The sequence below is a fragment of the Petaurus breviceps genome, unplaced genomic scaffold (genome assembly GCF_028583685.1).
Source record: "Petaurus breviceps papuanus isolate PSGF00001 unplaced genomic scaffold, PetGlider_PUasm1.0 126, whole genome shotgun sequence".
NCBI classification, from domain to species: Eukaryota; Metazoa; Chordata; class Mammalia; order Diprotodontia; family Petauridae; genus Petaurus; species Petaurus breviceps.
In genome coordinates, this window is record NW_027185655.1 from 19656462 (window position 1) to 19668259 (window position 11798).

Consider the following 11798-nt stretch of genomic DNA (forward strand, 5'->3'; position numbering starts at 1 on the left):
AGGAGGAGGAGGAGGAGGAGGAGGAAGAGGAGGAGGAGCAACAAGATCAAGAACAAAAAGGAAAAAAAAATTTTAAAAAGAACCAAAACAGAAAGAACAAGAAATAATACTGAGAAAATGATATGAAGTGAAAATAATTCATTGAAACATGAATTATATTAAAAAGTAATTTTATAAAAAATATAAGAAATGGACATCAGAATTGACATCGATACCAACTATAATAATTTCATACAAAGTTTAACCAACATAAATTACCTACCACAATAAGGAGACCAAAAAAAGCCTAGTCTTAATCTGAAGACATCTGAATTATTGACATAACATGGAGAAAGATGACCACCAAAGGCAACACTAGATGAAAATATAAATTCATCTTGCAAATTTTATGAAGAAGAATGATGTATGGTATGAGCAGAGAAATATAAAGCAGAGAAAGGCAGCAAAGTGGAAAGTCAGTTTAAAGGAAGTGTGGCAAGATGTCCTGCTAACCAAGGATATTCAAAACTGAAAATTTTCCACCCAGCTGCTCTCCTGGACTTCATCATAGTCTCCAGGAACTCAATATCTTACAAAATTTCATCACTTCTGAAATTCACACTGCCGCAGAACACCCTGTCCCTATAACCCCTCCCTCCTGATTAGAGAGGATGGAGGGCAGACTTCAGAGAGCTCCTTTTAGATTCTCCTTTGTCAAGGGGCCCCAGGACAGCCATTTTGTCATTTTCCACCAGCCTCAGGATTTCATCATGAATCCCTGTCCACTGGGCACCCTTTCCTTCCCCTTACCCCCAATGCCTTTTTAGTTTCTTTTTTACATGTTGTCCTCTCTTGTTAAATCATGAACTCTTTGATAATAGGGACTATCTTTTGCCTTTCTTTTTAACTCGGGCTCTTAATAAATATTTATTAATTTTTTCTCCATTGAGGATGATGGATTCACCATAATTGGAACTAACAGCACAGTCCCTGAAGTGTTTTTAGAAGAAGAAGAAATGGAACTAAAGAGAATAAAGAAGAGAAAATCAGCTATACTGGATAAATACACTGAGAAGGGATTATTCTGGAAGTGATACAATTGTGAGGACATTAAGGGACTGATGTACAAGGTTTTTAAACAAGGAAAAGATGCCAAAAGGATGGAAAATATATTGGCCCTTGTTAGTAGTAGAAAAAGGTAAGTCAAGTATATCAATGACTATTGACCTACATGCTTACTCTCCCATCTATAAAAAAAAAGTTTTATGAGATCAATCTATACATGAATTGAAGGTACCCTTAATACCTTAACAAGGGTATTAGGATGGAATGGACAGGCATTCACAAGCAATATTCAACAATGGGCCATCCTCAACATTTTACAACATACTGAAAAGTAGAACAAAATATTCCATTGTATTAATTGTTGATTGTCAAAAAGATTTTGATTCAGTAGAATGAAACATTACCTACAAAGGTGTTTTTGAGCAAACTGTCTTGAATCCATAGGTGAACATCATTCAGGATTCCTTAGAAGATATAACAATATAATTAGTACTGACAAGCATTGGTTGAGGAATTAAGCAAGGAGTTGAATGCACACCAAATATACCCATTTGTCATGATGATAGAGAAGATTCAGTCCAGAGGTCAGGTCAAAGAGGAATTTCCTGTAGATTTTAACATCTTCCTAATTCTCCTCCTTATGTGTGACATTGTAATGAATGAATCAAACTTCAGGACATCAAAGAGCCTCCAACAAGAAACATAATCACTCAAAGGAGACTGGCCTCTCTAAAGACCAAATGGATGAAAAATGTCTCTTGTCATGGTCCAACAGCCAAACATCAGAGCATGCCAGGAGCTACTCCTGGCTCTTCAATATCTAGGCAATGAGGATGCCAGTAGTCTGAGTCTTTAACCCCTTGAGCTAATCAAGTTTCAAGAATGGTTTCAATGCCTTAAATAAAAAATTATCCTAACAGGGGATTAGGAAGTTAGAATATTACTCAGATCATGACAACTTTTATGTTTCTAAATGCTTTATACATCTGGGACAGACCATCCAGATGGACAATGATCTTGGCACAGAGTTGGAAAGGAGAAAGAGAGAGAGCTGGATTGTGCTTGGACCTCTTTTAGTGACCCCAAGCTTTCCATGCACGCATAGGCCCATTTTTCAACATTGGCATTTTATTTTGAGTGCTTAATGAAAGTTAGCTGTGCACCACTGCTTCTGAAAAACTAAAATGACTTTAACAATGAGGATAATGGAGAGGTACATGGGTGGGTGTGACCATCCTGTAACACATAACCAATAAGGAACTCCAAAGAAGTGGGGTAAGGATGTAATTAAGAAATTGCATGCTAGGATGAAAAAGAGAGCTGCTCCCATGGCAAAAATGAAAAAGTGGAAAGTCAGTATGTTCTGTATGGTGTCAGGGCAAAATGAGGAGAGCTTTGAGCATGTTGGATGGAATATACATGGTAAACTTTGGGAAGAACATGGACAAGACTGAATCATTGAAGGGAGTCAACATTCAAACAACTATACATATACACACACATACATATGCATATATATGCATGTGTATATATGTGCACATATATACACATACATACATATGTATTTAACACTTTCAGCTTTTTTGCAAAAAATATTTAGTTTAGAAGGTATAATCACAAATATACAAACTCACTTCCCATTCTCCCAACACACATATATGTATTAAATGAGAGGTGATCTCAGAGGGAAGCTACTTAATGAAAGAAAGAATAAGGCCTCAGAAAATCCTGTGTAGCTTCAGGCAAGGTAAAAAAATGAGTGAACTACAAAAAAAAAGTCCTTTTTTGAAAGATGGCCAAAGAAAACCCTTACAAAAGAATGGTAGAGAGACAAGGTCCTTGTGAAATGCAGAGACCCAAGCAAGGGACAAGGCTCTATTTGTTTGCCAGTTATAGTCAATTCAAAAGTAAAATTCCATACCCACATGTGTTTTCTACCAGATGGATCCCAGTACATTTAGGGGCCTAGCTGCATTTTATTAACTTCAGCAACATCTTGGGTGACGTTTTTGTGGGACTAGTTCCGACCATTGCCTTGAGAGATAATTGCAAGCAGGAGTTTGCGGTATTGCTGCTCGGCAAAGACTATGATTTGCATCCCAAGCAAGAGAAATGCACAAAGGAGAAAGTGGAAAATCCAATTCTCCTGTCTGGAAAGTAATTTCATCCATTGTGCCTGGAAGCACTTGAATGACATTAGATATTTGTAGGACCTGCAGTAATAGGCAGCATGCTCACACAGCTGCAGAGAATCATGGGGCCTCAAGAAAAACTCAGATCTCCCTCCATCGTTTGGGAACGAAGGTCTCTGAATCTGACCTAATCAGGAGGACACCAGAAACCCCTTATATATAACTGGTAACCAAAATCCCTCTGTAACTGGTAACCAAACCCCAGGAAATAGTTTATGGGGAATAAGAAACTGTAAGTTGGTTCTAGGAACATCAATACAGAATTCTGAAACCACACAGAATTATTCCTTAGGTATTGGCAGCTGTTAATAAAGGGGTTTTGTCATTATTGTTGTTGCAGTTATATTCTATTTTGTCTTTCTGCAGCCAGGGATTTGACTAAAAAATCTCTAAGCTTCCTTCCAGCTGGAAAATGCTAGGGTTCTAACACAAATCACCTATTATATTTTATTCCAGGTACACCAGACAATGGAACTGACCAGTAAGTACCGCCATGTTTATAATGCTGAGGGTGGGTTGCTAAGAGTTTGCATGGGGCTATAGAAATACCATTGACTTCATACACAGAGGACCTGGGTCCAAATTCTATTTGCCTTATTTACTTATATGTGTGACCTTGGGTACATCACTTTACCTTTCTTGTTTTCAGTTTTCCTATCTGTAAAATGAGGAAGTTGGATCATCAATAAATCAATCAATAAATACTTCATTTATTATTCATAATTACTAATTGCCTTCTATTTGAGGCACTGAGCTAAGCTCTAGACTACATGTCTTCTGGAGCATTTCTAGATCTATGATCCTCTAAGTCTTTTTTAAAGGAAATGTATGTTAGAAAGAGAAGAAGTCTAAAGTCTGGAAACCTGAGAACAACTCCCATTTCAAATATTAGCACAAAACCATGGGCTAGTGATTTAAATTCCCTGAACCTCAATTTCCTCATTAGTAGGATAAGAATAATAAAATTTTTATTTCCAATCTCAAGGGCAGTATTTTAAGGGAAGCATTTTGTAAAACTTGAAATGCAGAAATGTGAGCTATGTGCCTCTCTTTTCAGGAGAAGTACAACACAACACACACACACACACACACAAATTACTAAGTGCCTAATGTATGCCAAGCACTATTCTAAGTGCTGGGGATATAAATAAGGAAAAGAAAAATAATCCATGCCCTCAAAGGGCTCATAATCTATTAGGGAAAGATAAGACACAAAAGGAGATAGGGCAGACGGTACAGAAGTGAATAGAAAATGTACTCTGTAGAGTTTGGCAGACTAACAATTAAAGGTGTGTGGAAACTCTATATGTAGAGGGTAAGAATATTTAAAGAGAAGGGTGATGGGTTGGAACATATTGAGGACATCCAGAAAATTTATCCTGAGAAAAAGAGGAATTTCTCAATATTAAGACACCCCCACAAAAAAAAGAGAGAAACAGTATGGTATAGTAGAAAATAAGCTAGATTTCAGTTTGAATTCCAACTCATACCTTATAGCAATGAATTGGGTTGGGGAAAAAAATCACTTAACTTGGTCATATTACTTAACCTCTCTGAGCCTCAGTTTACTCATCTGTAAAATTAGAGGACTGGATTCCGGGATTGCTAAGATCCCTTTTACCTTTAAATGTATGATCCTATAATAGAATTTGCCCAAGGAAATTTACAACACATAAACAAGACTATACCAAGCCATGGACACATGCTTAAAGAGTAATTGTACATGACATTTGAAGGCTGACCTGCCTGTCTTCATCTCCAGGAATGACTCTGGGGCTGCAGAGTCTTTGTATAAAATGACAAAATAGGTGAAAGCAAATAGGCTGGCCATTAAAGACAAGGTGAGAGAGAAAAGACCTAAGTAGTTATAAAAGAAAGATCTAAGTAGTTATAAAGGAGAATAACAAAACCAATGCACATGTGCATTTATGCAAAGTTCAATTAACCTCAACTGAGAAAGATAAAAGGTTATAGTCATTTTTTTTGAGTATCAAAAACCTTAAAAAATCTCTTTCCCGATATGCCTGTCTACATGAACTAAGGACGGAGACTTGAGGATAAATATAGGAAGAGGAAAAGGAGCGAGAAAGAAACAAGCATTTATTTAGTTCCTACTATGGATCAATCACTGTACCAAGTACTTCACAAATGTTATCCTATTTATTCCTCAGAACAGCCCTGGGAGGTGGGTGTTATCATCCCCATTTTACAGAGGCAAACAGAGGGTAGGTAACTTGTCTGGGTTCACATATCAAGTAAGTATCTGAAATCGAATTTGAACTCAGGTTTTCCTGAATCCAAGCCTGGCATTCTGTCCATTGAACCAAGTGCCCAGAAAATGCTCGGACCTGTAGGAACATTTCTATCTCCTTTACTTTCTATTTTAGTACTGGAGAATTAATGGCATTTACTCTGAATTTGTTAGTTTTGGTCCTTGCTCTTTATCTGATGAATATTTTTGTATCAGAATGGAATAGAATCTTTTTTGGCTTGGTTAAAAAAGAGACTTAAAAGCCTCTGTGTGTGGATGTTTGAATAGACATGGTATCAACTATAGATACAGACAAGTGGTTGGGTTTTTTTTTTCTTGATAGTATGCACATTTTTGCACAGATAAATCATGCCAATTACTTTGGTGCTAACCTAATCTTTCTAATATAAATAGGCCCCAATCAGATAAAGAAAGTGTTAAACTTCTCACTGTCAAGACAATATCTCCTGAGACCAGTAAGTACCTTTTTTATCGTATATAAGCAGGATTTTTAACTTAGATTTTATTAATGTAAAAATGACATGAAATCAACACTTCAAAGGAAATAGCCAAGTAGGAATTCCAATAAAACAGAAATCATTTTAAGGTAAGATTAACCATGGGAATATATTTGCTTAATGAAGATGCTGAACTGAATGCCCTGAAAATGTGTTACAAGCCCTGCTGAAGATAAGAAGAAAGAATGAGAGGTGACTTAAAGACTTTCAAATGTCAATTATGTTAGGAAGTATATAAGTCCAGAAACACCTATATTTGACATATGGTTCAACATTTACCCTTTCCATGCGAAAAAGATCCAGAATGGAATTCAGGATATTAACTATGTCCATCCATCCACTCAATTAAGCAACAAATATTTATTAAGAGTCTATCATATGCCAGGCACTGGAGAATACCAAGGGGAAACAAAAAGAAGAAAGAAAGAAAGAAGTCTTGTCCTCAAGGAGCTTACATAAATGTTGCTAAGTAAATCATATACATGTATGTATACATATATATACACATATATGTATATATACTTTTTATTTTATTTTTAATTTGTGGCATGAAACAGGCATTTCCAAATACAATAAAATGATGATTGTACAAAAAACTGCAAATCTACTATACACAACTTGCTATTCCTTTCAAATATATAACAAAATTATCAAGACAATTTCTTTCTTCTCTCCCACCTCCACCTTAGAGATAGCTACTACTAGACACAAATAGGTGTGTATATGTTAGTATGTATATGTAAAATAATTCTATACCTACTTCTATTTATCAGTTCTTTCTCTGGATTCAGAGAGCATCTTTCTTCATGTGTCCCTTATAGTTAATTTGGGTATCTATAATAGTCAAAATGACTTAATCACTGAAAGTCATTTGTTTTTGTTTTTGGAGGGGGGAAGGCAGGGCAATTGGGGTTAAGTGACTTGCCCAAGGTCACACAACTAGTAAGTGTTAAGTGTCTGAGGCTGGATTTGAACTCGGGTCCTCCTGACTCCAAGCCTTGCTTTATTCACTGCTCCACCTAGCCATCCCCTCTTAAAGTCATTCTTAAAACAATATTTCTGTTACTGTATACAATGTGTTCTTGATTCTGCTCATTTTGCTATTCATTATTTCATGCAAATCTTCCCATTTTTTTCTAAAATCATTGAGCTCATTATTTCTTATAGCACAGTAGTATTCCATCAAAATCATATACCACAACTTGTTTAGCCATTCACCAATTCACAAGCATCCCCACAATTTCCAATTGTTTTCCACCACAGAGAGCTTCCATAAACACTTTAGAAAATACAAGTTCTTTTCCTTTTTCCCTAATCATCTTTGGAAATAGACCAAGTAGTGATATTTCTGGGTCAAAGAGTATAGGTAGTTTGATTACTCTTTGGGCATAATTCCTCATTGCTCTCCAAAATGGTCAGATTAGTTCACACCTCCACCAACAACCAATTAGTGTCCCAATTTTTCCACGTGCTGTCCAACATTTGTCCCTTTCCTCTTCTATCATTTTGGCCAATCTGGCAGATGTAAAATGATATCCTATGGTTGTTTCAGTCTGTGTTTCTCTAATCAATAATAATTTAAAGCATTTTTGTATGACTATAAATTGTTTTGATTTCTTCATTGGAAAACTGCCTGTTCATACCCTTTGACCATTTATCGATTAGATGATTTAATATGATATTTAAATATAATTTGAGGGAGAGGACACTAGTTACTGAGGATAGTAAGATAGGTCTTGGGGGTGCTTAAGCTGAGCCCTGAAGCTAACCAGGGATTCTAAGGGTAGAAGTAAAGGGGGCTTACGATATCTATGCAAAGCTCATAGAAATGGGAGATAGAATGTTGTGAATGGGGAGGCCAGTTTGATGAGGTCATAGATTCTGGGAAGGGGAACAATGCACAATGTTGGCTGAAGGACTTCAAATACCTGAGAGAGGTTTTTGCCTAAAAACAAAAAGGAGCCCATTAACATCCAGTAGTAAATTAAAATGTGTCTAAATTACCAGGTATGTTTGGATTTCATAGGTACCTCATTTGGAAATGAAGACATTCCTTCCTTTCATGGGACACTTAAGTAGCACAATGGATAGAGCACAGGGCTTGAAGGCAGGAGAAGCTGAGTTCAAATTTGGTCTCACTTACTAGCTATGTGAACCTAGTCAAGACACCTAACTTCTGTTCACCTCAGTGTCATCATCTGTAAAATAGGGATAACAATGGCACCTATCTCTGAGGGCCTTATGCTCTGTAAAAATACTGGCTATTATTACTACTGGGAATTGTCCTACTGAACTTAGTCTAATATGATTAGACTTTTTATTTTGTCTAATGTGATTAGATTTTGTTTTGATCAAGCTTTTTAATGGCAGGTAAGAAGTCGCTACATACTCCATTTCAAGTCAGTCTTCCCAAGGCCTCTTTTCCATCTATTTTTTTCATCACGCCCACTAAAAAGTCACAAGTCAGAACTCCTTTAGGAACCTACACTACTTTGCTCTGGGTATATTTTCCAATTAAAAAAACACTTTTCCTTAATAGTTTTCTACCCCAAAACAACCAAATTTATCTTGGAAATAGAATCAGAAGAATTAACTGTATTTTTGGACAGACATTCATAAACTTCTCTCAACAGAGCATGTTCTCAATTTCTAGCACTAAAATGAACTGATAAACTACATATATAAATGGTAACAAGATAGGATATTTTAATATGTATATTCAGAAACGTATTCATTAAAAAATATTTATTTATCTCTATATGCAAAGTATCTTGGGCAATACAAAAATAAATGAAGCATGTTTCCTGCCTTCAAGAAGCAAGGACAATTCAGTAGGGGGTGAAGAGATATGTACAAAAATAACTGTAATAGAGGACAGAATATGAAACATGCCTTGAGAGAAATAGGGAGAGGTGTGGGTATTCAGGAGAAAGAAAAAGCCTATTCTTTATGCAGTCTTCGTTAATCATATCCCCACCCACTGCCCTCAAATGAATTAGCATTTCAGCTGAGCCTGAAAGGGTGGATGGATTTTTATATAAAGCGATTACAGAAATACAGAAAGTAGAAGGATCCTCCATGCTTAGAACAGTGTTTGGCATATAGTAAGGGCTCAATAAATGATTTTTCATTCATTCATAATAAAGGACTGAATTATCATGGTGGTAGAGAGAAAGGACACAATCATTTATTAAATACCTACTATGTGCCAGGAACTGGTCTAAGCACTTTATAAATACTATCGCCTTTGATCTTCACAGTAGCCTTATAAGGTAGGTATTATTATTATACTCATTTTACAGCTGAGGAAACTGAGGCAGACAGCAATTAAGTGAATTGTCCAGGGTCACACAGCTAGGAAATGCCTGAGGGAGTAGTTGAAATTAGGTCTTCTTGACTCCAGACACAACACTCTATCCACTGTGCCACCCTGCTTTCCAAGAGTGGCAAGGATAAGGTGAATTTAAGAGAAAAGGAATGGTCAACATTGTCAAATGGTACATAGGAAGATGAAGATGTTTATAATTATGTGCTAGGAAAATTTTCAAACAGCTAAACAGAATCTCCAGAGACACAGACCTCCTCTTTTTCTGAACAAAAATAAAATCAAGGTCAAGTAGTCTCTGAAGTCACCTGCAATGTTTCCAGTAGCTTTCCACACTAGCCCAACCTCATCAAAATCCAAATCCCATAACTATTAAGAGTATGACAAAACCAAAAACTTCTGACATAAAATCTATCCACCCCCCACTTTCTTTTATGATTTTCTTGCTGGGCTAGCATTCTTCAAATCAAACATTGCTTGAACTTTTCAATGTTGATTCTGGGAATTTGAGACCATTTTTGATATGAGAGGCAAGGAACATAGCTCTATAATTGAATGGACATCTGAATAGATGTTGAGTTAATTGAAAAAAAGGTTAAATTATTATGTGGCAAGGATCATATTAATCTGAATATAGGCTGCCCTGAATATGGAACATACCCCTAAAAGAAAAGATTTTTTAATGTAGAATATATACATATATACACGCATACATGTGTATGTGTATATGTATATATAATGCTATGGACATTCATAATGTATTGTGATACTATTAATGATATATGTTATATATTTACATTGCATGCTCTATACCCATTATGCATATGTGTGTATATGTATGTATATATATATATATAAACATTATGTATGTATGTATGTAGGATGTTCCAAAAGTCTTAGTGTAGTTTTAGGCTTCAATAACTTAAAACTGCACTTAGACCTTTGGGACACTATCTATCTATCTATCTATCTATCTATCTATCTATCTATCTATCTATCCATATACACACATACATAAACATATACATGCATGTGCACAGCTCTGTGTGTATATAATGGATACCATTCATACACATACACACATATTAATTTATTATTTAGTGAGAAAGACATTTTTAACATATATAGCCCATAGAAGTTCTGAGGTATCCTTTTCTCAATTCACATTCCTACTGATAAGTCAACTTCCTAGATTTTGGTTATAGCTTCTTCTCAAGGTTCTAACAGTATACAAAGGGGGTCAAAGGTGATTCTCTAATGCTATAGACTTGAACCCCCACTGGTATGCTTTTCCTCTAAATTTATTATTTAAGAATCATTTAGCTAGCCAATCTAAGTAATTTTTAGCAAGAGATATTAACTAATGTGATACATTAAAAAAATACGTTAAAATAAAAACAATTTGACAAAATACCTATTCCCTTCCCCCAAAGTCTCTGACACACTAGCCCATGAGTATGGGAAGAGCCCAGTATAGAGAAAGCACACATATCATAAGGCTAGCTCACCAGTTGATGAAAGTCTTTTTCTCCCATCTGCCCTTGGATCCCAATGTCCAACCTCCAGTTGACTTGGGGACACCAGTTAGCACAGTGATAGGAAGTTCAATGACTTCTGAGCTCTCAAGGTCCTCCTCAGGAGAAAGGGAACATGACTAAGGTCAAAGTTGAGTCCTCTCCTTCACCAGCACCCTCCTGCCAAGTGGTTTCTTTTCAGTAATACATCAGAAAGCCACATTTGCTCAAATATCTGGAAAACCTCTTATTCCAGATAAATCTGTGCTTTTATACAGCACCCAGAAGGCATAATGAAATCCCACGGCCAACTGGAGCATTCTTCATCTGGCATCAATTGTTTTAATCAAATGTCTTTTAATGTGTTACTTATTTAATTTATTATATATTATTATAATATTATATTACATATAATATATTATTATATGTAATATAATAATAAATTATTATATAATAAATTATTTAATTACTTATTTGTTACTTATTTAATTTAACTGACCACTAAGATGTGTTCTTATCTACCTAAGGTGTCATTCTGATTAGAAGTAGTTTTAACCCCACTCTTGCATATACTTCTTTCCATTCAAATAAACATACTTTATTCATAGAATAGTGAAATGTGTTCTTGGCTCCAGTGTAGAAAATATGGGCTCAAATCTTGCCTCTGACATTTACTGGCTCTATCGTCCCGGGCAATTCAGTTAACCTCTCTATATTTCAATGTCCCTCACATTTAAAATGAGGCTAATAATATTTGAGCTGACCACCTCACAGGGTTATTGGGAAGACAGCAATTTGTAATCACTTAGGCACCAGAAAAAAAAAAAGAATCCTGCATCATCACTACTGTCTTTATCTTTGTCACTTTCACTGTAATTCCCTAAGAATAAGACCACTTAGTTTTTATAGAAGCCAGTTTTTTGAGGGGGAAAGAGGGAAGAGAAAAGAGGGGAG

General features: G+C 35.8%; 1 protein-coding gene across 3 annotated transcripts in view; it reads left to right on the forward strand.

The window, feature by feature from the left end:
* Positions 1-11798, forward strand: part of EMCN (endomucin) — a 179638-nt gene that overhangs the window by 150797 nt on the left and 17043 nt on the right. For all 3 annotated transcript variants that reach the window (XM_069093984.1, XM_069093981.1, XM_069093989.1), the window contains 2 exons: positions 3693-3717; positions 5902-5963. In XM_069093984.1, the coding sequence (XP_068950085.1) occupies positions 3693-3717; positions 5902-5963 (87 nt within the window). The remainder of the gene's footprint in view (positions 1-3692; positions 3718-5901; positions 5964-11798) is intronic.